This window comes from Oreochromis niloticus, linkage group LG6 (assembly GCF_001858045.2).
Source record: "Oreochromis niloticus isolate F11D_XX linkage group LG6, O_niloticus_UMD_NMBU, whole genome shotgun sequence".
NCBI lineage: Eukaryota > Metazoa > Chordata > Actinopteri > Cichliformes > Cichlidae > Oreochromis > Oreochromis niloticus.
This window is the reverse complement of record NC_031971.2, coordinates 18,711,783-18,739,599: the sequence shown is the minus strand read 5'-3', so window position 1 is coordinate 18,739,599 and position 27,817 is coordinate 18,711,783. Positions and strand designations below refer to the sequence as shown.

At 38.9% G+C, this 27,817-nt stretch overlaps 2 protein-coding genes and 1 long non-coding RNA gene across 3 annotated transcripts; 1 reads left to right on the top strand and 2 right to left on the bottom strand.

Moving 5' to 3' along the window:
- The first annotated feature begins 580 nt into the window (after nucleotides 1-580).
- On the top strand, nucleotides 581-21,034 carry mtap (methylthioadenosine phosphorylase). Its single transcript, XM_003452236.5, has 8 exons — nucleotides 581-704; nucleotides 3,107-3,193; nucleotides 3,370-3,428; nucleotides 3,657-3,824; nucleotides 12,651-12,753; nucleotides 14,360-14,599; nucleotides 19,325-19,447; nucleotides 19,959-21,034. The coding sequence occupies exons 1-8, from the start codon at nucleotides 606-608 to the stop codon at nucleotides 19,995-19,997; spliced, it is 918 nt and encodes a 305-aa protein (XP_003452284.2). The 5' UTR covers nucleotides 581-605; the 3' UTR covers nucleotides 19,998-21,034.
- Nucleotides 15,048-27,024, bottom strand: LOC112847135 (uncharacterized). The gene is made up of 2 exons (XR_003220508.1): nucleotides 26,029-27,024; nucleotides 15,048-17,460 (listed from the first exon to the last, which is right to left on the bottom strand). It is a non-coding gene; the product is annotated as an uncharacterized LOC112847135 (long non-coding RNA).
- cdkn2a/b (cyclin-dependent kinase inhibitor 2A/B (p15, inhibits CDK4)) lies at nucleotides 21,760-24,064 on the bottom strand. Its single transcript, XM_003452235.5, has 2 exons — nucleotides 23,635-24,064; nucleotides 21,760-22,707 (listed from the first exon to the last, which is right to left on the bottom strand). The coding sequence occupies exons 1-2, from the start codon at nucleotides 23,755-23,757 to the stop codon at nucleotides 22,447-22,449; spliced, it is 384 nt and encodes a 127-aa protein (XP_003452283.1). The 5' UTR covers nucleotides 23,758-24,064; the 3' UTR covers nucleotides 21,760-22,446.
- Nucleotides 27,025-27,817: the final 793 nt, after the last annotated feature.

Here is a 27,817-nt window from a genome sequence, read left to right as displayed (position 1 = left end):
AGCTGATAATTTTTTTAAATAATCTCTCTGAGCACTGCACATTCTGAACTTGGGGGTAGGCTTTGACCTTCACTCCTATGAAGACTGGGATTTTTTTTTAACATACACCTAAATGGTCCAGACCAGCAAACTATCAAAAAACTGAGGCACTCGCACTTGCTGATGATCAGTTAATCAACTGCGTCTGCTTAGCAATACCTGGCTGCTACACTCTCTTAATTCTTATTTTTCCTAATTCAGGTAAACCATAACATATGTAAACATGAAACCAAAATGAAAGTGAAGTGAGGAAATCAACTTTTACTAAATGGTTGTATACTCAGTGAACAAAATCTTGCACACCAATTTTTCATTATATACCTGACTTGTTCCTTTAATTTTGCACTGGACCGTTGACGAGGTCATATAAAGATGTAAATTGTTTTGCTGTATACAATCACAAGATTAATTCATTAATTGTTTTCTTTCTAATTGTGCATTTAAATATATAAACAGCACGAACAGACCAAACATTACTATAATAGGGATATTTTATACATAAAAATAATCAAACGTTGCTTTGCTTTTATTTTGAAAAAACAAAACAAAACAGGAAGAGTAATTTGATGTCCCGCTTCCTTTCGGATGTTAAAAGCCTGAATTTGCCCAGCTCTTCTGTTAACAGCAAAAAAACTGTCGTTATGGCGTCCGCTGCACCTATTAAGGTATTAACATTTTCTTTAATATCATTTTAGAAGTTTTAGTGATTGAATGCTGTGTGTTTGAACGCGCTGACAGAGGCAAAACATCCATGAGAAATGTAACTTAAAGGCAGCTGGGGCGCCGTTAAGTATGCCAGGTAGAAGCCCTTAACTGTTAGCACCGTGTTAGCAAAGCTTTACAAGTCTGTAAAGTACGCCCCCTGCCTTAATAATACAAGCTAAAATTAACGAACTGATTTCTGTTAAAGTGTCGTACTGTTAAAAGAAGCTAAAGAGTGATTATATCAGGTACAGTTAGCATGGCACGTGGCCAGAGTAGGTGCACGCGGCTGCTGTACTGTTAACAGCTGTCAGCAGGCTATCAAAAAATGACAACTGTGCAGGTCATAAAAGCTCAATAACAGAAGTAATTACATGTTAAAATTGCATAACTATACGTCTTATCAGAAAGATGAAGTGGGGAATAAAATGGATTGCTGTGTTTATGCAAGCAGCTTTTCAACTGCTCATTAACGCAACTGTCTAGTTAGCAATCACATGGCAGCAAGTCCATGCGTATAGGGATGCAGATCGATGTTTTGAGCACCAGAATATGGAAGAGAGGGGATTTCAGTGACTTTGAACGTGACATGGTTGTTGGTGCCACACAGATTGGTCTACTGGGATTTTCCTGCACAGTTTATAGAGAGTGGTCTGAGAAAGAGAAATTATCCAGTGAGCAGTATTTCTCTGGGACAAAGTGCCTTGTTAATGCTACAGGTCAGAGGAGAAAGACCAATCTACTTCGAGCTGATGGGAAAGCGTCAGTTGCTCAAATGCAAGCTCACCAAAATGAACCATAGAGAACTGGAGAACCGTTGCCTGGTCTGCCTATTGATTTTTGCTCCAGCAGTCAGATGATAGGATGAGAATGTGGTGTAAACAACATAAAAGCATGGATTCAGGCTGCTGCTGGTGGTGTAATGTGAGAGTTTCTTGGCACACTTTGGCCTGCTTAGTACTAACTGAGCATTGTTTAAACACCACTTTTTACATGAGTATCTATAGTTTTCATGTTAAATTAGTGCTACTGAGACACACCCATCGAGATGTGTGTAGCTGTCCATACTTTGAAAGCATTGATCTTGGCAGCAGCGTAAGGCAATCAAATTCTCTACAAGGTGCAAGTAGATGTCACTGAACTGGAGCTTTGGAAGAGACATCACTACTTTCAGGGATTTAACTAGATTTGTTAAATATGGACTTTCTCTTTAATATCTTTGTTTTTTTTCATCCATGCATAGATGATCCAAGCAGTTTTGACTCGAAACATGTATCACCTCCCCCCCCTCCCTACTATTGGTTGTCACAATGAAGTAATTTTTGCCCAATAGGGCAGTGAATCGCGTACATGGTTTATGGCACGGCTGCGGGGGAGGCAGACACACCTGAGCTCGATCAGCTCATTACACCTCCCCTGTTAAACGTGCCGGGACCTGAGGAGTTGGTTGTTGTTGTTGTGTGTAGGACACAGCTGGAAAGCTGCGGCCATGTGTGAAAGAAAACGACAACCGGAATAAAAGTGTGTTTAAGAGCGAATATGTGGTCGGGTCCGTCCTTACTGCCACAATGACCTAAAACTATCCCTTTATGACCAGAGTGTACCCATCTTCTGATGGCTGCTTACATCACGAAGCTCAAATAGTCTCAAACTGGTTTCATGAACATGACGTTGAGAACTCAAAAAGCCTCCACAGTCACCTGATCTCAATCCAATAGAGTACCTTTGGGATCAGGTGGAACAGGAGGTTCACATCATAAATGTGAAGCCACCAAATATGCAACATTAATATTGATGCTGCAGGAGATGCTGCACTAGTTCAGACAGTGTACTGGTGCATGCTCAGCAGTCATGAAGCGTATATTCAGTTTTTGGTTGAAACTGTTTGAGGGATGTTGTTTCAACCCTATGAGTGTTTTGGACTATGTAGTTACTGGCGTTTTAAAAAAATGTTTTCACTTATTTACATGTAAACATTTTCTAGACAAAATAATCATAAATGAGCCACAAAATAAGCTGTTGGATGTTGTTTTTTCCCTATTAAAATATAGTGAAAGGTTGAGTATAAATTAAATCATTTAATAAATGGCAAATTTGTCACTATTGTTGGCAGCTCCCTCTTTCTTTTGCTTCATTCTTTTACTACATCCATAAACCTTCTCTGGGGTCTTCCTTTCAACATCCTTTGTCCAATATATCATCTGTACTTCCATTCTTTCTATGTATGATAGTAAATATGTAATTGGCCGTTTTGTGTAGTATTTTTTTTTTTTTTTTTTTTTTTTTTAAAGTCTTAAAAGACATGTTTCAAGAGATTCATTCTATAGAATACAGAATTATAGTGAACTCTTCTCATATCTTTCAGATTGGAATAATCGGGGGTTCAGGTCTTGATGATCCAGATATCTTGGAGGGAAGAACTGAGCGCTATGTTGAAACACCATATGGGAAGGTTAGTTGTATCTTGTGAATTCGTTCTCCAGGTGAAGTAGTATAAATATTAGACTCTATTTGGGTTATGCCCTGTTTTAATTGTGAAATATTGTATTGTCTTGACAATGAAGTTTGTGTGTGTATATATATATATATATATATATATATAAACTATCCTGGTCCTTGTTTAAACAGCCATCAGATGCCCTGATATTGGGGAAAATAAAAAATGTGGACTGTGTTCTCCTAGCAAGGTAATGGTTTTTTTTATGTTTGTTTGTTTGTTTGTTTTTTTAATTGTGAAAATTTCCTTTCCATTTGCGCCATCTAGTGGACAACTGTATTATTTGCATGTCCTAGTTATTTCATGTAATAGTGAAGTGCATATTAAATCATGTATTTACAGACACACACAATTTATATACATTTTTTTTTTTTAATCTTTCTTAAACACATTAAATGTTGAATTTTGCTATTCGTAGGCATGGGAGACAACACACCATAATGCCATCTAATGTGAACTACCGAGCCAACATTTGGGCCCTGAGAGAAGAAGGCTGTACACATCTGCTGGTTACCACTGCCTGTGGCTCTCTCCGGGAAGAGATCCAGCCAGGAGATATCGTCATCATAGATCAGTTCATTGACAGGTTAGTAGTGAGTCCATTAGTAAGTTAAGATTCAGACATACGTTTTCTGACACATGATGAAACTAGGTGTTCTTTCAGGAAAAGTAGAGCATTAAATGTAGGCGGTGTCAGTCTTTTTGTAGGTGGAGTAAAAACTTGGTGATAATTCCTAGGAACACCTCCTGTAAAGAGTGTGAAGCTGATCAACAGTTCAATACAGGGATGGCCAAAAAAATAGTTTTGATATTTGTTTTTTGGGTTTTTTTCTAAAATAAACAAAGACCTCTACTATTCAAATATGATAAAGGAGCTCTGCACCACACTCAGGACATTCGATCAAACATGTAGATTAAACTCTTAACCCAACACTTGCATTCTTGCGTGGCTAGATGTATCTACTAAAACTCTCAGATGAGTTTGAATCCTCATGACCTCGACATCCAGCTCCAGGTTTGATGTGAAGTTTTCTGAAAATCTTGTGAATGCGATAACTCAAGAAGGAAGTCTAAAGGATTAATATGGTGTGACAGCGCATTCATCGTTTCTGTGTACTGATTGAATTAAACTAGCAGAACAGGTTTGTCTTTTTGAGTATATAGACAGACCAGTTTCTGCTACACGTTTATTTTTGTTCCTATATCTAGACTGACTCTGTCAGAAGTCATTATTAGTGGTTATCCTGTGAGTCAGTTGTGCATTCTCCCACATATCGCAAGGATTACTGTTACTGGTAATCCCTGTGATCAGGTTTTCTAATTATTAAATTAACTTCATGCTTGCTGAATTCTGTTGCAGAATACCATGTTTATTCACATTAACACATTTGCCAGGTTACTGGATAAGCCTAGTTAAATATTAGTCTAGTCTGTCACAAGTCTTACAGTCAAGTCTTCATTATAATGTTCACATTAGAGCATGGTGAGAGTGGTGTTTGAATTTGTTTTTCTTCAATTTCGAGCTTGCAGCTCAAACAAAATTAAATACATAACATGCTATATTTCAGCCACATCCACGGTATCCCGTTCAGGGTTCTCAAGCCTGTGGCTCTGTAGCAACTATTGAGTCTTTTGCCCATTTCCCTGTTGCTTTGGCAAAAACTGGATGAAGATGGAAATGAACAATCGTCATATTTAAATATTTTTATTTCTATGTATCACTGCTTTAATTGACTCATGCTTGCTATGGCTTCCAAATTCAAAAGTAAGTCACTGAGGAAACTAATGAATTTACAAGTGCTCGTACTGATGCCTTTAAAACTGGTCTTTTCCAAAATCTTTTATGTATTTATTTACCATTTTTAAAGCAATTGGACCACTTTGCTTTTTTTTTAATTAAAGTAGACTACTTCAAATTTGATTTATTTGCACACATAAATAGGCATCATGGTGGTAATTAGCCTAACCCTAAAAATATTTTTCTTCTGCCTCACAACACCGTTTATAATTTAAAAAACTAAGAAAAAATAGAAAAAATAGTTCTGTAATTACGTTGATGCTACAAAAACACTGGATCGCTGTAATGAAAATGCAACTACAGCAAGCATGTTGGAAAGATTTTAATTATTTACTTATTAATAACCTATACTTATGAGTATACAGCCTTCTAAGGCACACATGTTTTGCAGCTCCATGCTGAGGGTTGTTTTGTCAAAAATCGCTCTTTTGATAGTAAAATTTTAAAACTTCTGACCAAGAGACAGTTGATTACATTAAAATAAAGAGTTCATATTTGTTTAATCATGACTAACGACATATTAATGACTTTGGCTGTTTGGGCTTGGTCTCTAGTCTCCACACTAAGCTGTGGCCACCTACGGCACAAAATGTTACAATTTTCCAATAGCGAGCATTAAAGTCTACCATAGGAAGCTGTCCTCGTAGTGCTGCAGACCACAGTGACAAGCACCTGGGGAACTTCTCAAATGGACTGTTTGTGACTGTCCCATCACTGTCTAAACAAAACTAATAACGGTCATTAAAGACATTTCCTGTTTGAGTTCACTGACGTTCATGATAAGCACAAATGCGCAGTCTTATAGTATCAGATATTTCAGGCACCAGTCTCATTTATGCATATGATAACCCAGCTTCATCTATCCATGAAGCCAGGTGACACCCACCAATTAGTTAAACTGCAGAAATGTCTTAGAGATGTGGAGCCCTGGAAGACCTCTAATTTCCTAAATCTAAATACAGGTAAAACTCAGGTAATTGTACTCGGCCCTATTACTATTATTACTCAGTATTATCATGTTGTCCTAAAAACTCTCTGTAAAGCCTTCAGTTGATCAGAAGTGCTGCAGAATGAGTATTAACAGGGACTAGAAAGGGAGACCATGTTTCTCCCATATTGGCTTTTCTTCAGTGGCATCCTGTTAAATCCAGAATCAAATTTAAAGTCCTTCTCCCCACAAACAAACTCTTGAATAATCAGGCCCCATCTTATCTTAAAGACCTTGTAGTACTGTTTTACCCCAGCAGAGCACTTTGCTCTCAGACTGCAGGTTTACTTGTGGTTCCAAGAGTTTCTAAAAGTAGAATGGGAGGCAGAGCTTCAAATCAAAATTTATTTCTATAGCACATAATAATACAACAAAGTTGACCAAAGTGCCTCACAGTCGGTCAGAGCAATAGCATAAGACAGAATAAAAAGTAACAGTTAAAAGGAGGGCAGGAAACAATATGAACAATATGGGGGGGGGGAACATAACTAGCCACGAAATAACATACTAGTTTGAATCTAAACTAGTATGAATCAAAAGCCAGACTAAAATAATAAGTTTTAAGACGCAATTTAAAAGACTGGATGGACTCGGAGGAACGAATATAAGGAGGGAGGTTATTCCAGAGTCTGGGAGCTACAACAGCAAAGGCCCGATCACCTCTGGACTTCAGACGAGACCTCGGTTGCATCAGGAGCATTTGATTGGAAGATCTAAGTGCCTTATTAGGGATATACAAATGGAGGCGTTCGCGTAGATAGCTGGAAGTCAAATTGTTTAAAATTTTAAAGGTAAGCAAGAGAATTTTGAAATTGATATGATGTTCAACAGGGAGCCAATGGTTGGCTAAAACTGGTGTGATGTGGGCATAATTTCTAGTACCAGTTAAGAGAGGCGCAGCTGCCTTTTAAACTAACTGGAGCCGGTGAATAGAGGAAGATGGGAGGCCCGAGTACAGGGAATTACAGTAGTCTAATTTGGAAGTGATAAGAGCGTGAATAAGCTTTTCAGGGTCCTACGAAGGGAGGTATGGCTTTGCCTTAGATATCTCACGCAGCTGGTAGAAACTGTTTTTTATGACAGAGGAGATCTGTTTCTCGAGTTTGAAAGAGCTGTCCAGGAAAACACCAAGGTTCCTAACAGTGAGCGAGAGATGGCTACCAAGGGGACCTAAGGCATCAGTTAGTTGTTCCAGCGGGGTGTGACTATCAAAAACTACAACTTCTTTCTTATCCTCCTTCAGGCCTCTCTTCTGGGGAACCAGCTCCTAGTTTGGATTCAGGAAATGGATTTCCTCTCTACCTTTTAAAGATTAGCCCTAAAAACCTTTGTTTTTTGATAAAGAATATAGTTAGGGCTGGATTAGGCATTAAATCCACAACCGCTCTAAGTTCAGACCCACAATGAACAAAAAACATTCTGAGCGTATCAGAGATACAAACTTTATGACACAAGTTTACATGTATATAGGGAGCTTGGGAGGAAAGCAGTGTTGTAGAGTGACTCAGTAGGGATAGTGCCAAAGCTTTCTTCTTCATGAATGGGAGATGCAGGGTTTAAAATGACAGGGAAGCGCATCTAGTACATGTGGAGTGGGCGCAAAAAAATTGGCGGAGTGCAACAGCAAGTACAACACAAGTTTTGGGCAATTTGCTCCAGCTAGCGGTTAGCACAGCAGATGCTGCATCCTGCCGTGTGAATGGGCCTTGGCTCCAAAAGTGAGTCAGTCCCCCATAGACTCAATGTTAACTGTAACTCAAGTTTAGAACAAAAATAAGCTGATTTCCATCTGCATCCAACTTCGTCAATGAGATGGAGAAAATCTAAATAGGTTTCTGGGATAGTTCTTCAGTTAATTCATCCTTAGTTAACAAAGCGTGTGGGAGGTGGAGGAAGAAAACCTCATTGTCCTCTAGTTGCATGATTCATAAAATTGGCAGTGAGCAGATAAAAAGCAGTCTCCATTTTCATCTAGTGGAACTACAAGTATGAAATAATTGATGTGATGATGGCACTAGAATTTAGATGGAATCATACCATATACAGTCGACCCCCGCCTATTTCTGATTCGGTATTCACCGATTCACCTGTTAGCAGATCGTTTTTGTGGAATGTAACTCTAAATTATTTGTGGAAAATATTCACCTATTCCCCATTTTAAAAAACAAAAAATCCAAACTTTTTTTATAAAGCATATCTAAAATATTTGCTAATTATTTTCATTTTATTCACATGAGTGTTCACACATAGTTGTAAGCCATGTATTCTACTACTACTACTACTACTACTACTAGTATTCAGACTTCAGCTATGGTGGTCCCTAACCCCTGTGAATACCAGGGATCAACTTACATTTAGTTGTAAGAGGTAACAGCTGGAAAAAATACTACTGGACTGGTAAATTTTGAAGTCCTAATCAGCTAATAAATACTTTCAATTTAAAAATATGTCAAGGTTCAGAGTGATTACCTCTTATCTGTTTGATAAGATTTAGTAAGAGAAGGATAATATAGTATGATTAGTTAGCTTGTTAAAATATTTTAACACGCAATGCTATAAAAATACACTGTGTGCAGCAAATGTACAATCATGTACAATTGTGTACAATCCGGTTTTGGGATGGTAGTTTTTCCATATACAGACTGAAAGGAACGTTTAGTATCCGTTCAACAATTAGTAACAGGACAAGTGACTGAAAACTGATCGTTGGCTTTTTAAAGACAGACTGGTATGTGCAGTAAATATTCAAGGCGAACAGGTTGAATTGGTTTTATAACCTGTCAGTTTCCTTCTTGTCCACAGAGTCAAAGTGTGACTCAAAGAGTAACCTTGTTGACCTAAGGATGACTCTTTTTAAGTGTCTCTGTCCTTGCACTGAAAATACTTGACTAAAAGAAATAATCTCCAAGTAATAAACTAATAAAGATCCAGTATTTTGGTGATTTTATAGATGTAAACATATGCAAATGAATACACTCATATATGCACTTTGATATTTAGTGTCAAACCACTTTCTAAAACAGACTAGATATCTTATGGCAAAAAAACTGAGTCTAGTTTTGTTTTATCCCTCAAAATCCACAAGAATTCACAGCTTCATCTTTAATGCTCATTATTTTGTATTGTATGGAAAAAATCCTACTTGAGAGAGAAAACAGCCTCTGGTTAGGAAGCACTTAGTGACGGTGGGGAGAAAGGGGCTGCCATGTTCTACAATATTTTTTGGAAGGTGAAGGGAAAGAGCAGAGGGAAAACAAGCATTGAGATATGATGATATATGACAAAACAAACTGGGGGGGGTGTAGATAAAAGGTTATGGCTTGCAAGTGATCGCTGGTATTGTATGGCTGTGGTTAAAACTGTAGCACGCGACTGAATTCTTGCTTAAACACACTTGCTGGTAATCCTTGATAATTTCTTTCTGTTTCATGGAGGGAAAAAATGGCTTGTCAGCAGTTTCTGACCTGAAGGCATACACGCATATACTTCTGCTGTAGCGTACCAAGAGCACGACCTTGTGGGAGTGTTGTTCTCTCAGTTAGCTGACGACAGAGATTTTATTAAATGGCACAATATGTGCATTGAGAGGTGTAAAAAGGATTCCTTATGACTCATGAGTTGGCATGCATCTGGCTGAATTGAGATAAGTTGTAGTCTGCCTTCCCTAATTTATGTCAGTGTGTTCTATTATGAATTTCAACATGAATGAGTTTGCATGTGGGTTTGCCTGTTTTGTTGAAGTCGATAAACTACTAGTATCAAGAACAAACAAGATCTGTTTATCGGAAATGAGGAAGTTGCTTGTTGGGACATGTACAGACTTGTCCCACAGCATGTGACAGCATGCTCAGCTGCTGAAGGCTTTACTTCATGCCACCACCTCTGCTTATTTGTTGTGTGCAAACCACATGGTCACCATAAGAGCTTACTTTGTCAGATTCTAATCATGGCTAACACTGTGCTAAATTGTACTTTTAAAATGCATCGACAGACTGTCAGGTTCTAAGTTTAACCTTTGCAAGAAATTCTTTTGCTTTTGGATGCAGCTCGTCTTATTGTTTTATGCACACTCAATAATCCAGGAAAAAACGTTTATGTAGTTCATGTAGATTCAGTGTTTTCAGCAGGATAAGTGTTTCATCACTCATCCAAGCAACTTTTTTTTGGTTTCAACTAACTGCAGGTTTTCCCAGCCACATGAACAATACCGTTGCATTATGGCCAAAATTAGCACCATTACCTAACAATGGGCCACAAGATCGGTGTCATGACTGAAGAAGTTAAAATTACTCTTTACTGCTTTATTTATTTTTTTGTTGTTCTTTGGCCACTTATGAGTCTGGGTTGCAGGGTCAGTCTAAGCAATAATGTCCAGACCTGTCTCCGTCTGGCCACCTCATCCATCTCTATCCATCGGACATTCGGCCATTTCTAAGCTAATAAAGAGATGGAATCTATTCAGTTGTTCCTGGCTGTACCCTGGACCCTCCTCACCTAGGAGGTGTCCAGGCAACATCCTAGTCATATTCCTGAACTGTCTCAACTGGTTCCTTTTGATGGGTTCGGGGCCCATTACTCAGAACTATCCCAAAGGACTGAGCTCCTCACCCTGTTTGATTGGGAGCCCCGACACCCTTCATCTTCTCGGATTCTTATACTTCAGATTTTTTTGTACAGGAAATATTCATGTGCAGGGGAACTGGTTAAATTGCTTTGTTATCACTCTTCAAACTGTGACTCAAGTAGGGACTTTGGTTTGAACCTGGTGATGAACCCACAAAAGAGATCAAACAACATTCTTTGTATAGTTTTGAAGTGATTATACTGTTCGATAATTACAGGGTGTGTGAGCCATTTTCTACAACGGCAATTGTGAAGTGCAAAATGGTAATGAAAGATCAGACCATGATAACTTGATGCATTGTACTCAGCTCCTTGTTTATCCCGCACATCATTGTTTAATGGCTTTAAGCAGAGACACAGATTTCTGGAGCTCTTTTCAAACACTGATTTTTATTCTTCCACTGCCAGGGTTATGAGTAAGAGATGGGGTTGGGCATCAGCTTAAAAGATTTCTGACAGAGGCATTCATATTTTGGATGTCTAAGATAATTATTTTAGGATTTGGTAATCCCCAAGAAAAGAAAAAGGAAAAATAAGCTGTGCCATGAGTCAGCTGTATATAAAAAGACATTACAACTATTAAATGACACATCTGGATTTATGCACAGAGTTTAAAAAAAATGAGTATTAGAAGGCATAAATGGTTTTTTTTTTTTTTGTTTTTTCTCATTCTTTAAAGCTGATGGTGGTTTGGTGTTCCTTGTCCCAAACATGTCTTTCCTTATTATTCCGTGTAACAGTTAAAACAGTCACACAGCTTTCTCTAAACAATTGATGCGTCTACTTAAATCTCGGGAAGCACTGACATTAGCTCTAGTCATGCATGTTGAAAACAAAACTAATGATCTGCAGCCGAGGCAACTCTGTCTTCCATTTCATGATCTGTTTTTCAAGTATGAGATTTCTCTTAAGGTGCAAAGCACACTGAGTCATGGATGTGATAAATGTGAGTAGGGCGTAATGTGGAGTGTGTGCTGATACGTGAATCATCAGATTTGATGCATGGCTGGAATTCCCCTCCTTATTTTAAAAACAAGTGCTGGTGTCCCATTGACGAGCACGTCATTCATGCTGCATACCTTTTGATTGGTTGTTTGGTCCATATCTTTCATTGCAAGAGTATTGCTGTATAATGGAGGACCACTGCTTGAAGCCACCATCAATGTATCATCACATTTCTTCCACTTACATAATCTTTCACCTTTTGGATTACTAAAGTAGTCAGATGGGTCTGTTTGGTATAGAACCTCAGCATGATGCAGCTAATGCTTTTGAATACAGTTAAAAAGGAAATCATGTGAATGTGCACCAAGTCACTTCTGGCAAGCTGTACAAGAAAAGTGCAAAGCGGCCATGAAGGCAAACAGTGGCTACTTTGGTAAATCAGTAATATGAAGTAAATTTCTTCTACAGTGAAGAAAATGGCTTTGTCCAAACTGCACCCACACAGAATTCACTTTATACAAAAGAAGCTAAGAGGCTACATGGAGCACAGAAATCCTGATGTTTTCAGGTCACTTGGATAAGTGAATCAGCCTTTTGTGCACTCCTGACCTATTGCCATAAAGAACCATGGGGACACAGACTGGCACTTTGCCTCTTGCAACAGCACTGACTCAGCAGAAGGGAAAACTTTAGGTCGGTTGTTATAGCGAAGCTTGAGACCTGGCTTCTTCCATTCTGTTGATGTTTATAGTCCTGGGTGCTGTGAAACTGGTCATGCCACAAAAATGAGCAGATTTCTATCAGCCAAATAGTCGTGATTATGAAATGAATGATTTATCTTTGAGGACCTTGTTCATGTCGACGTGTTATCTAGAATGACTTTGATGGCCATTCCCAGTATTTCTGCAGTAACTCCTCATATCTTTTCACACTTTTTCTCAACTTTAGGTCAGATAAACTAATTAAAAAGAAACAAATAAAGTTATTAATCTTACGTATTTAGGTGTTTTTATTTTTTTGTCATGGAAACCCAATCTGCTTTTTTTTCTGTTTGGTAGGACAACCAAGAGGTCTCAAACACTCTATGATGGTCAGCCCACCAGTCCCCCAGGCGTTTGTCACGTCCCCATGGCTGAGCCTTTCTGCAACAAAACTAGAGAGGTAAGTCTATAAATCTAAACGCGTCCCATGTCAACTTGTTATTTTGTAACTGACATGTAATTTTGCTCTGTACAGTGGTCCCTTGCTATAACGCGGTTCACCTTTTGCAGCCTCGCTGTTTCGCGGATATTTTTTTATTTATTTATTTTAAACCGTGCATGGTGTTCTGCGTCCTGATCAGCTGTCGACCATCAATCAATCTCCTTCATGCCGTGTCTCCTGTACAGTACAGAAAGCGTTCAGCTTGTCAAATTTACATAAATCTTCAATCACTAGCAGTGAGACTCTGAAGTGCTGTACTGTATGTTTGTAAGTTTTCTCCCCAACAAACACAACAATATCGACGAAACGTTTTGCACCGTCAAAGGCACCTGTGGTAGCACCCACAGGTGCTACCACCTGTGGGTGCTACAGGTGGTAGAGGAAGATGCTAACCATCGCACAAAAAGTTGGTCTTCTGGACATGCTAAACGAAGGTAGAAGTTACCGTAATTTTCAGACCCTAAGGCACACCGGATTATAAGGCGCATTAAGCAAAACAAAACAGTCAGATAAGTCAAACTTTACTCAACTCATTCTTCTTGCTTCCTCCACTTCCGTACCATTGATTCATTAATGTTGAATTCTCTGGCAGCTCCTCTAGTCCCATGTTCTGGACCTGAAAACAGGGTCTGATCTTTGGTTTCATTTGATAATACTTGACTTATTTTTCTACGAAGGTTTGAACTTTGAGTGTTTAAACAAGAGAGAAAATGTGAGAATGTTCATCCCTGTCTGGGGAAAAGTGTATAAAGTGTGTAGTGAGGGGTTTTACAGCCTTAAAATATTTATAATAATTGTAAAAAATAAAGTTGGCTACTTCACGGATTTCACCTATCGCAGGTTATTTTTAGAATCGCGATAAAGGAGGGACCACTGTATACTAAATTCTCCTAAAGTGATTATTTTTATTCAATGTAAGTATTGATAGCATTAAATGCAGATCACTGTAGCTCTTTTTGTCTGACAACATAAAGGAGGTTTTTTGTGATGCTTTTCTAGACGTTACATGACTGAGGTGCATATGAGAGCACAAATATCCGATGCAGTCAAACTGGACATTAAATGGTCTTTAACCTGCCAGCTCTCTAGCACCAAGTCTAAGCGATGTCCTGTTGGATGGGAAAGTAATACAGGTAATTTGGTGGTGAGTTGTGTGTTCTGTCCTCTGCGGGCTCTGCTGTGGCAGCACCCTCGACTGAACCAACGTATCCGTTCTAACAAATATTAACCCCGCATCATTTCCAGAAATGGGAACCTCGACTAACGTGGGATATCTGCTGCTGTGTGCTGATGGAAAGGCTTTACTGTCTGATTGCTGGTTACCTACTATTTTTTTTCGGGCCACAGAATGCACGAGGTTGAATAAAACCATAATTCTCTGTAAGTTTCCAATATTGACATGAAAAACTTCTCCTGGTCAAGAAAAATAATGGGCCCTCAGAGTCTGTGTTTAGAATGAATATCTGCTTATCTGCAGTAGACTGAAATGGCATACAGATAAGCAGTTGCAACCCAGCCTAGCGGGTAGTGATTTATTCCAGAATGATAGTGATATTCCCTGCAGGTTTTGGTGGAGGTGGCGCGGAGTCTGGGGGTCAAATGTCATGTGCGAGGGACCATGCTGACTATCGAGGGGCCTCGGTTTTCTTCGCGGGCAGAGAGCCTGATGTTCCGCCAGTGGGGTGCTGACGTCATCAATATGACCACCGTGCCAGAGGTGGTCCTCGCCAAGGAGGCTGGCTTGTGCTATGCCAGCATTGCCATGGCAACAGACTACGACTGTTGGAAGGAGCACGAGGAAGCAGTGAGTGGCGGGCCAGAGGTCCTAACTGTCGTTTTTATTACTTTGATGTTTCGAGCTTTTATTTGTCTTGTGAGTCAGTGGCAGTGGGTGATGCCTTGTTAAAGTGGGTCAGTTAACGGCGCATCGTGCCGCTTCCCTGGCCCACTGCACAACAAACACCAACCTAAACATTTTAATTTTATACGACATTTAGATAGCGTTATTTAAGAGCTGAATGAATATATCTGATTTTATAAGTGTAAGCTTTTTGATATTAGACCTGAAGATAATTGCACAACTTTAAAGAAAAGGGCAGCATGAAGCTAATGGCATTAGGTTGCATTTATCATATAATGTATTTGCAGCCTAATCATCATTTGTTCGTTCTGTGATCCTCAAACTGGCTTCCCTACTTTATCTTTACTAAGCTGTGATCAGCAGAGTTTGCAGGTGAAGTTCTCAGTTTGTTTGTTTTTTTTTTTTGTTTTTTTTTTTTAAAAACCTACAAAAAAATTCACTTTTTAACATTAATTTCTTAATAATACACTTATTTTTTAGGGATTAAGGAATATGGATCTCATTCTCCTATGCCAAAGTTTAAAAAAATGACACAGAAATCGCACCTCAAAGTATGTAGATTCATAATACTGTGACTAAATGTCAACAAGCGCAGTAGACTGTTTAGGAATTTACCTTTCAAACCCTCCTAAACGACAGTCACCCTATTCAGCCTGATCCAGCACATGCCCTGATGACTTATGTTGATACATTTAAAAAAACAAAACACAAAACAAAGAAGACACTAGGAAGCAAAGTATTGTTTATCAAAGCATCTTTTTACGCAGTGCAGACATGGTTTTGTTTCTTTACAATGGAAGACAAAATTTGCCAACAAATAGAAAACTGCCTTATACCACAACATCAGCTCTGGGAACTTTCCTGCTGGCTGGCCAACCAGGTAGAAGCAGTGACAACCTTTTAACTCTAGGGTGCTCTTCAGAATCTCATTCAAAAGCCATCTTGGCAAGCCGTGCGAGGGCAGTCTTGGCCAGGTCACGGGTTTCCTCAGTTGCTTTTGTGCAACACAATAAACGCACGTCCACTTCTTGCGTCAAATTGCGCAGTAAAATAATTGTAGTGCAATTATATCCAGTCCTCCCAGATTACCTCTGAGATAACAAAGTCTGATATGTTTATGATGCCAAAGCAATAAACACGCGTCTCTTACAGAAACATGTTCCACGTCTGCTGTGTTCACCTCTGGGAACAAAATTAATCTTGCCTTTTTCTAATTGGAGTTAAAGGGTTAGTTTTAAGCCATTTAATTTTAGTCATTCGATTCAATTAAAGATTAAAGTAAAAAAATTGATGTGGCCAGTTAAGTAGCAGAGGGCACTGTTTATCGGTTTCAGCTGCTTTGGCATTAATGAAATTAACAGGTGCACTAGAGGGACAACAGTGAGACAACTCCTAAAACAGGAATGGTTTTACAGGTGAAGGCCACTGACATTTTTTCCCTCATCTTTTCTGATTGTTTTTGCACTAGTTTTGCATTTGGCTAGCATGAGGCCTGGATATCTGGATCCTAAAGAGGTTGCACAGGTGGGCCAACTCCTCCAGGATGGCACATTGATGCGTGCTATTGCTAGAAGGTTTGCTGTGTCTTCGAGCACAATCTCAAGCGTATGGAGGAGATTTGATGAGACAGGCAGTTACTCGAGGAGAGCTGAACAGGGCTGTAGAAAGTCAAACCCATCAGCAGGACCAGTATCTGCTCATTTGTGCAGGGAAGAACAGGACGAGCACTGCCAGAGCTCCAAAGTGACCTCCAGCAGGACACTGGTGTGAATGTCTCTGATTAGCTAGACAACGTCACCCTTGCTGTCATTAGGCATCAGGGTGAAATCCTTGGACCCACTGTCAGACCCTACGGTCTTCCTGGAGGATGTAGGAATTGATACCATTGACTGGCCCCCCACGTTCACCTGACCAAAATCTAATAGAACACCTCTTGGGCATTATGTTTCATTTCAGACTGTTCATGAGCCAAGTGGTGCCCTGGTCCTGATCTGGGAGATCCCCCAAGTCACCATCCATTGTCCCATTAGGAGCATGGTCCAGCATCGCTGGGCATGTGTACAAGCACGTGGGGGCCAAACAAACTGAGTACCAGTGTGAATTACAGTAATGAAATGTCAGCAAAATGGACTAGTCCGCTGCTTCATTTATTCACTTTGATCTTCAGGGTGCCTTTGAATTCAGCTCTCTGTAGGTTGATGGTTTTCATTTCCAAATTATGTGGCATCCTTTCGTTCACTACCCAGTCCATATCAGTATAGATGTCCAGTATTATTTTTTTCCCCCACACTGAAATCTGATAAATTTGCTTTCATTTTTTTGAGCAGTGTATTTTAAGTAGTGGCTGTAGTTTTAAAGTTTACTGTATCACAACGAGTTTCTAAACCAGATTGTTCGCTCTCACTATAAATGATGGGTTAGACGTTTTTAACATCTGTGCTCCATAAGTAGACAAAAGTATCTGTGGCTTCTTATGGCTTCCGAGTGACCTGGCCTCTGTCAGGCGCTCTGGATTATGCAGTTGATGTACTGCGTGTGGGCGAGCGCTGGCTTATGTAGAACTGATCCAGCCCAACTCACAACTCCACTTCCGAGTTCCTGCAGCTGACCTCTTCCCCCTCCTGTTAGAGAATGCTCACCACATCCTTCCGCCCCCCTCTTCACTCCCTTGCAGCTTGATACTACCTCCTGGCCTCCCCCCTCCTTGTCCCTCTCCAACCAGGCGCCTTGTTTGCCAGCCTCCGGTGGAAGCCCTGCCAGAGGAGGTTGAGTCACACTGAGTCATCAGCTACACTGTCTTCATCCTGACAAATACCACAAAAACATGAACCTAATCATTGAGTGTGACATAAAAACAAGCACTCAAGGGAAGGGTTAATGAAGGTTACAGGAGGTACACAGGATGGAAGTAATGTTGTGCAACTTACTGTAATGTACACTGGTGTTGTGGCTGAGTGAATTTCAGAATGATTGATTATGGACTAATCAATCCACTATATATATATATATATATATATATATATATATATATATATATATATATATATATATATATATATATATATATATATATATATATAATATAACTCCACGTTTGTGCAGTATAACTGCTTATTGCACTGTTTTGATTTTTAGTTCCTCCATTGTATTGCATTAGCCACGTGAGTAAAGTGATTGCTAGTGTCGTATACATGGTTCAGTAGGCTCGAAACTGAACCATGTAATGAGTCACTAAATTTCAGAGCACAGGTGACTGTTGTAAAATGTACGCAGCAATCCCAGTACAGGTGCAAAGAGCAAAATATTGTTTTTCCACCTACTGCTGTGGCTCACTCACAGGTCCTGACGTGACTGATTTGGTTAAGCCGATACTTTCACAATCATCTGCTCTCTATGTTGTCCAGTAGCTTTATGTTTCTGTGGCACTCGCACATGAATATGTTGTAATTCTTTTTTTCTTTTTTTTTTTTAAAGTGAAGTGATATTTCATGTAAATGAGTCAGTTTTTTTTAAAATAATGTCAAGTAATGTTTTACATAATTCTGTTTTCTAATTTGAAAATCGATTTTCTTTTACTACCTCTAGAAGGTTTTTTTTTTTTTTTTTTTTTTTTTTTTTTTTTTTTTTTTTTTTGAATGGAACTTTTTTTTCCTCACCACATATTATTCATTTATTTATTTTTGTATGGTTTTACTAAACCAGTGCTATTAAGATAATATTCACATACCTTTTTTCCACCAGCACAGTGAAGGTGCAGTCAGTTGTGCCTTGTTGCCAGATTGAGGGTTTTATTCATTTATTTTTAAAGGATAACATTACAGGGAAGAAAAGCATGTGCTCCATTTGCCAGACATTGGTGAATTTCTCACACACACAGCTCTGGTTTTGGTGGTTCTTAGCTCAGCAATTTTGTGTTGCCCTACTGATGCCGGCTTTTTAGCATCACTTCCAGTCCTTTGTGGAAATGCACTAAACCGGTTCCACATTGGGGGACTGACTACTGCACACAATAATCTTGTAAATTATAGCCACACACCACCTTAGTAATGCAAAAAGCATTTTCACACTAAAGATCATCTGTTTTTGTTTTCAAATTGTTAGAAATTACACCTGTAATGCATAGCTGCAAAAGAAATTGTGTGTTGTTGCATGTAGAATATGAAAGTGTATCTTTCTTGAGAAAAGCAGACATCTACATTAACTGCACTGGCCTTTTACGGGAGGAGTGGGTGGTGTCATCTTTCAGCTGAGTGGATTTTATTCACCATTATGTTGAACTAGTTTGTTCACCAAAGGCATGAAAAGTAAAATTATTGCCGTTTTTGTGTAATTGTGACTTGAATAAAGATGAGGCCACATTATGTGCGTTACATCTTGGCAACTGAGTTCACACAGTTGTCCTTTTAAAGTGTATACATAATCTTTTCATAATAACCGCTCTGATTTTACAAGATGGTGCCTCTCTTTACATCATGGTCTGCTTTCATGAATTGTTCACAGAGGAGTGTTTACTTCACTCAGAGTAGACAAAATAAAAATACACACCAAGATGGTTATTTTCGAAATGCGTGGCTGTGACATTTTAAAGGAAGTGAAATTTGCACCATTGCAAGTGATTCCTCTTAAATGGCTGCTGTACATTTTTCTCTTTTCTTCTTCTCGTCCTAGGTCTGTGTTGACAATGTACTGAAGACAATGAAGGAGAATGCAAACAAGGCTAGCAGTATCCTGTTAACAGCAATACCCCAGATTAGTCAGATGGACTGGGCTCAGACAATAAATACATTGAAAGTAAGCTGTCAGCTTTATGATGATTCATTTCCATTTCGCAAGTTGTGAAAGAGGGTCTGTTTGCCTTCTATCTGGTTATCGTGAACTTTGATCTCACTTTTTTTTTTCTCTCAGTATTTTTAAAGAATAACAAAACCTGATGGTGCATGGCTATTTTTTTTGGGGAAAAAGCCTATTAACAAGATAATTTTCTAAAAGGGGGGGCTCACTCAGACAATAGGACACATTGTGCTATGTTGGATCTCTTGCAGTACTTGCACCATGATAAACGTGTATTAATTAAAATTTTGAAAAACACTCGGTATTCCAGTGTTTTTGCACCGAATGTGCCTTAAATTCCTCTTAGTTTCTCTTCAAAACTTGGTTTTCTTTAATGACGGTGCTAACTTTTTATAAAAAAGGAAGACTTTCTAAAGACAATGTTGATAACAACTTTCCCTAAATGTAGAAAAGGCTGCTTGGCACTGTGTCAGTGACGCACTTCGGTAATAACACATTTTCTTTGTTCCAGTCGATGGCTCAGTCTTCTGTAATGATACCGAAGCACTAAACGCGGAGGAAACTACTAGAAAGGATAAAGAGACCAGACAACCACCCACACGGAGTCAAACAGCGACCGCAAACTCAACCCTGCCCGTCCAATCGTCATCAGTGAATCACAACAAAGTGCCTCACATGAAATAATCCACTTTTTTTTTTTCTGTCTTTATTTAGGTGGATGTTCAGTGTTTTATGTTGACTCTTCCCTCTGATTCAGAGATCACTCATTTATGTCTGGAGCATGTTTTCCTCTCATACAGTGTTAGGTGGGAGGGCCCTTCCACTCTAGCTGTAGTTGAGGAAATGGATGTTTGTTACAGTTACCACGTTTGAGTCTAAACATTTAATGAAAAAATCTAATAAAAGGTTTTAAGTATTCAGTATTTTGTGGATTTATATTTGTGGTCGAAACACATTTGTGTATGTGTTTGCTGGTTGTAAGCCACTGGTGTCTTAGTTTCTGGTAATACAAAGATGATTTTTAAAGCTTTGCAAGTTTAGCACATAAATACTATATTACTGCCTTAGTTGCATTTAGGCTTCTACTCTTCAAGCTTGAATCTATTGTCAGCATGAGAATGACTGAACGTCTACATGTTACTTCATTCTGACCACTCTTGTGATCTTTACGGTATAATTTCATTTTTATGTGCACTTCATGACTGTTTGTTTAATGACTAGAGAAACATCTCATTTTGAATGGCATGCTGCTCTGTACCTGCAAATACTTAACCAAGTCAGTGAAAAGCTGTCAAATCGGCAGTAAACGTGTACCAACGGTGATAGTGGTGGGGAAACACCCAAATTATTTGCTATACTGAAAGTTTGGTTTTTCCCCCAAGCATGGATTGAAATGGGAATTTTTGTATGTGCTAGGAATTTTGTCATGTTGCATCATATTGTAGTCATTCGAGATTTTTCTTGTTTACATTTTCTTAACTTGAATTTACTCCGTACATTGCACAGCATATTTAGTAGCCTCTTCTTCAGCAGCCTGTTTTCTGTAGTATGAATAACTTGTCTCAATAAAAGTTAGATTTTGACTAATCTGAGTTGAGTTTGTGCTTAATTGAGTTACTTGGACTGTGAATATTTTCTCAGTTGGTTTGCCGCACGTGTTCATATCCTAGGGGGAACAATTTAGAGGGTCTTTTTTTTTTTTCTGCTCTTGAAACAGGAGTGTGCTGGAAATCACTGATTTAATCTTAAAGATACTTTTTTTTCTGACACAGGATCAATTAAATCTTATTTGAAAGGGTTTACTATTGTTACCGTTTATAAAAATTTAAAAATGAAGCAAACACTAGAACTATGGAGTGGCTTTCTGTATGTTGTAGAATACACCTTTGATCATAGGTGAACCTACACAGCTTTATACATTTTATTATTTTCTTTAATATCTTTTCAGATTTGTTTTTTTAATTTTTTAATGAGGAGTTAGTAGTGTACCACTATAAAAGTAATTCTGACCCAAAACACTACTAAAGCACCTTTAGGCGAGCTTAGTGACCGTGTCAGTTCTTCACTGAATAAATACTGGCATGATAATAATCCCTACCATGCGCTGTATGCAGTCTCTATCAAAAACCGCATGGTTGTATTTTTTATTTTCATGTTCGAAATAGAGCAATTAAAATAAGCAACACAAGTAAAGCAGGTGAACAAAGAACAGGCACACCGGGTTGCCTCCGACAACTCCGTACCCGTCAATTTACACGCTGGAAAAGGAAGCAGGACGAAGCGGTTACAAACTTGTCTAATCCTACCCCAACTTAAGAAAAGTTTAATTTATTCAAAAGCTCCTTTTGGATAATTAAACTGCTGAGTTCAGAGTCACGTTTTTCATGTATTTTTCCATTTGTTTTTAATTCTCCAGTACGCATCCTACAGCAGTCCAGCCTTCACAAACCAGTGTTACAGTTTACATCAAGGTGCAGAATATCAGTATCAGGTAATAATGAGATTAGGACTCAGTAGTGTGCATCCTGGATTTAAAAAAAAAAAAAAGTTCACAAACTTCGCAAAATTTGTAATTTCTTTCTAAAATATCTTTTGTATTATTTAGTTAAATATCTGATATGCAAACAATATAATATTTGGGTAAAACTGTACATTATATTTACAAGGAAAAATGTTTAAAAAGTGAAAATAAACACTTGGAAAAAAAAACCAAACAAATAAAACAAAACAAGTAAAACGTATTCTTAAATTAACAAATGTTGCGATTTGTGGCCTACATTTTTACACACAGACCCATCGACAACCCTGATTTCGTTAGAAATAAAATAATGATACACACCGAAAGTGAATAAATAAAGAGTAATATTACATTTTACAGCAAAACTTCAAGTGTGTAATTTCGGCTGAAGGCCTTTTTAGGCCCCTGCTCTGCAAAGTCCACCTTCAGAACCGGCTGCAAGGAGTTAAAAAAAAAAAAAAAAAAAATAGACATCACAGCGTTAAGGATTTTGCAGACTCTCCAGGAAATCAACAACATCTCCATGGCCGTGCTGTCTGGCTAAATCGACAGGCAGACGGTTTAGCTTGTCCCTGGCCTGCGGGTCTGCGTGGTGCTGCACTAACAGGTGCACGGTGTCCACAAAGCCCGTCCTAGCAGCGTCGTGCAGCGGGCTTGCCCCGGTGCTTGAGTCCCCCACGTTGGGATTCGCTCCATGCTCGAGTAACAGCTGAGCCACCGACGTGCTCCCCATCATCATTACCTACACAAAAAAAAACCAAAACAAAAAACATGACCGGGAATCATATTAACCGATTTAAATGAATCCGATTATTTTACTCTGAAGCACAAATACTTCATGTAGGCCCACCGTCACTCACTAATATAGGCGCACATTAAGCACAAGTACAGCGCCAGTTAATTAGTTTTGCACCATTTGCACAGACACTTAACCCTGTGTGTTTATTTATTCGAGTATTTATTATCATGCAGCTGACTTTAGTGTTGACTTTCATTTTACCTGAACCCGAGTCTTCTACACAAAACCAAAACAGGCCTGCTGTGACTGACGCAACAGGTTTTTTAAAAAGCTCCAAAGAATGTAGATAGAATGGATTATTGTAGTTGTTGTAGTGCAACAACTGAAAGGACAGCGGCATTTCACTACCGATCAGCGCAACATGTGGGCCATGAATTCAAATATACACATATATATGTGTGTGTATATATATATAAAGAAAGCGGAAAAATATACTATGATGCTTTATATTGTTAAAGTATTTTTGTGCCACATATATTGCAATGCAGCCTAACTTTTTAGGTCAATCCAAAGGCAAGAAACAATAATATAGTTTCATTTCACTATAGCCTGATGCCGTTACAGCTTTTACAATAAACCAAAGGGATCCGGGATTGTTGCTTTTTCTCAGTAAAAATACGCGACTTCCATAAACACAACAAAGCGCGTCACTTTCAGACCCGTCGTTTCTTTCTTTCTTTTTTAAAGATTATTATTATTATTGTTGTTGTTAATGAAATGTATAAATATAAATCTCTAATAGCTCGGTTGTAAAAATAATAGTAATAATAAGGATTTATGCCTGCGTTTGCCATTTGGAAACTTTGAGTTAGCCCGCCTGATGAGACCCGTGTAAGTGGGAGAAAGTGAGCTGTTACTGACGGCACTGACCTGCAGAGCGGTTCGTCCAAAACTGTTCGTCCCGTTAACTTGAGCTCCTCTGTCCAGAAGAGCCTTCACCGCTGCCGTGTTTCCCTTCGCCGCGGCCGTGGTCAGTTCATCCTGGAGAGTCATTGTCACGTCTATAAAAACCTGCTGCGATAAGCTCCGTGTCAGGCTGCTCTGACAGGTAGCCCGGTGATGCTTATACGAGGAACAAAAAACGGCACTTAAACGCAACACGGTCCCCGTCGAATAGTCCCGGCTCCTCGCTGGTGTGGTCTACGTCGTGGTCTTCAACCGTCCCCGGCTCAGCAGTTTTTTTTGGTCCCCCGGTTGCCTGGGTCGGACAAGCAACGCCGCTCATCGCCTGCCGGTGTGTGTCCGGGCTTGCCTAGCGATTGAATTGAGTGACGTCACCGTCTAGCTGGTGACTGCAGAGCCGTTGCAGTGGTGCGACTGTGCGCATGCGCCTCAGAAAATTCGTTTGAAAGAACACGTCCTGCTCCGGGTGCATAACCATGTTTTTACTGTGAGGGGATGCTGGAAATCAGCTTTTACCGACAAATGGGACAAACCTCGACTAAACAGAATTGTTGGGGAGTTTTTTGTGATTTAATTAAAAAACGCAGCGGATTAAAGTAACTAGATAGGCTGCATTTTATCAAGTAGTGCTGTAGAATCTCCTTGAGGAAGGCCTATTTATAATTTTGTCTACGAGTTAGCTAAATGTAAGTGTTCTGCTGCTTTATATTTTCACAGCATTTCAGTGTAAAAATATTGTACTTTTTTAATTTTCTATTTAGTGACAGAGTGGGCAGGTTAATTTATTACTGCTACTATGCTGCTAGTTACATGTAAAGTTACAACATAAAGTAGTAATGACTTTAAGATATTTGGGACATTTTGCATAATTACTGCTTTTTCAGGGTGACTATTTATAATATGGTAATGTCAAGAAGCAAATCAATCTAGCTGGCTGTGAATATATCCAATCAATATTGTGACTTACTTTGTGCAGTTCACATTTGACCATTAAAAACAGAACATGACTAACCATCTATATGTTATAGCTGTGCCAGAGTTTTCAATATCACATTATGTTCATTAGGGTATAAATCTGTGTTCAGATAACATTAAATAGATGATAATACTCAGAGAAAAGGAGACTTGAGGCTCCACAGCTCGATGGTAATTGACTAGCAGCAGTAACTGTGTCATTACTGGTTTCCTTATGTCTGATATATGTGATTATCTAAGCTAAAACAGATAAAAGTAATTGTTTAAATGTTCTTTTTTTCATAATGGTAACTGGTGTCATAGTGAAACTGCAATGCTGTGTTTCTTCATTTTTAAACCAGTTTTACCACATCTGGGGTTGTTTTACCTGTCAGATGACAAAATCTTTTTCATAACCTCTTTCCGTCACGTTCATTCACTCAACCAAGCTGCTCTGCTGTTCACTGCTCTCCACTTCCTTCTGGCGTCTAACCTCTAACCCCTTAGAAATACAAAATCTATAATCTTTTATTATGTATTCCTCAGCCAACATCTTCCCCTGGCCACTGTCCATTGTACCTAACCACGTTTTTCTAACCTCTAATCAGATCTGGGTACTGTACCACACACCTCACCTGCATAATCTTAAATTTCTCCTTAAAAGGGGAGAACCTCAATGTGCAGGTGTTTCCTTAGACGACAGTGCCCCTCAAGGTCAGGTTTACTTTTAATCTTGACCTTGTGATCGGCATATGAACGGCCATAATGGAGGCGAGGCAAACACAAACAACATGTGAACGACCTCTGTAAATGATGTTAAATGTTAGCGTCACCTCTCTGTAAAAAGAAAAAAAACCAAAACACATTATTTGCAGAAATAATTCTGGGTTTAGACTTGAAATGTAGTTTCTACGCCTACAGCATATGGCCATGGTTTTTGAAGTCTGAACTAGGAAGGTGCGGTCTGTGTTGCTGCCTGTTGTCATGCCATTAATCATCTTATTTTGAGTTTCTTAGGAATAAACCATTTTGAAACTGGCTTTTGCAGCATGCCACACATAGCAAGTCTTGTGATTTGATGTATGATTAGTAATATGATTAGTAATAGTTTTAGGGTGATGGCTAGTCAGCATACATGTGGGCAGTAAGCAGTTCCTGATTTCATTCTTTGGATGAATCGTTTTGAGCGATGCTGCATTCAGATTGAAATAGAACGACAAAAATCAAGACAGAATTACTTTAAGGCATTTTATTTAACGCGCGTAAGTATTCAGGCATCTGTAAAGACAAGTATTTTGGCTTTTTTTCGGGATTTAAACTTCGCTTTTCGGGTGAAAAACCTCTGCTTAACCCATTAAGCTCCAATGTCTTACTTCCTTGTCGCGGTGTACACGACTTTATACTCACATAATCGCATCTGAAGAGTCTCCCTTCCGGGTTTATATTTTCTTTAGCCTGAAAACAGAGCTCATTAGAGGTGTGGGCGTCTTTGTCTTGTGCAGAGCAACTGAATTGCCAAATTGTGTATCACAGTTGTGATTGTTTCAGCTCGATCCTGGTTTCAATCTTTGAATGAAGTGTGTTGAGCAATGCTTCATTCAGGCTGATTCATCATACTCAAATTAAGACAGAAAGTTGAAGTGGTCATGTAGGAAACCAGACGTCTTTCAAAGCAGAGCTCAGGGCAATAAAATGCATCTAAATTGAATACCAAATTTTGAATTTCTCACCTAAGACTGGGATCACTCTCAAGAACAGGAGAAGAAAGTATCAGTAGTAACCTACCTTTTGACCACAAGAGTCCGTTTTAAATCTTTTTTTTTTCATTAAGTTATTGAAGTGATTTCTTTATGTAGTACACTGGCCTTTTTTAGTATTATTATATTTGTTGATATCATGGCTGTTGTGTTTTGCCTATATGTTTGTGCACTGTATGCTGGGTGGTTTACAGGAAATAAAGTTCTCATTTTTATAACAGGCTCATACACTTTGCAAGCAGAAGTTTGCCTTCTCTGTGCAAATTCTATATTTGGTTGATATCTGAATTGAGGTGACATTGAGTAAAGTAGGTAGAACCTGTGCACCAGATACACTCTAAAAAGGAACTGTTCTTTAAATATTAAATGCATGTAGTCATGACTTCCACAGTTTCTCCTCACATTTTTTTCTTAATGACCTTTAAGATTATGGGGAATTTCATGGTGAAGATACATGGAATTCTTTGGCAACACTAGACTGCTAATAGATGAAAAAATTCCTAAAGACAATTTTTAGCTCAGTCAGCTGAACTGAGGTCATCCTTTGTACGTGCCTCCACATTTCACAACAATGGCTTCTGCTCCTCCAGGATTGGTCGGAATTCAATCAAGCTCACACACACACACAGACAATCAACTGATGGGTCTTTACCAAAACTGTGCTCAGGGACAAGGTCAAATCAATTGTTTCATGTTTTTTTATGGTCGTGGTTACTACTGACCATTCAGTCATAATAGTCCTGAAGTCATACACTTTAATTTGGGGGTGTTTTGACATTTTGTGAGCCTGCCTGACTTCACAGTGGACTTAAATTGTTGTTAGTTTGTGCAATACAGCCAACCAATGACAGCAAATCTTTCTTACTGTACTTTACACATTACAGTAACCTGTGAAGTGTAACCGACTGTGACCCGGAGGTGCCACGTCTAGCTGACCTGTTGCACAAGACCTGAAAGGTCAATAATGGCGTAAGAAGTTAACTTAGGTTCCAATAATGTGCAAGGATTTTCCAAGCTGTAACCTTTGCACATGTTAGCAGTTACCATGTTAGTTTAAATAATAATAATTAAAAAAAACTTGCATAAACATTTGAATAAAAGCTTCCTTTTTTTAAATTGTTGGCTGCAGGTTTTTTTCTCCTTTTCAAAAGTAGTAGTTTGCCGAGGATGACTGTGCAGCTGTTTGGTATGTAGGGCATTTTCTTCTCTCTTATAAAAAAACAGTAATAATTATAGTGCACATCATTTAGTCTGTTATCTGTTTAGATTAAAAGCAAGGACATACGGCTGCAGTGAACGTGTCACTGCTTAGTTGAAATACTGTTGAGTGTGGGTGTCGGTGTGTTGGCCTGGAAGTCCCCTGTATGCACGCACTCGTGTATATGTGTCTGTGTTTGGTTTGAGAAAAGGGCACAGTGACTGAACGGCTGATGCACCAG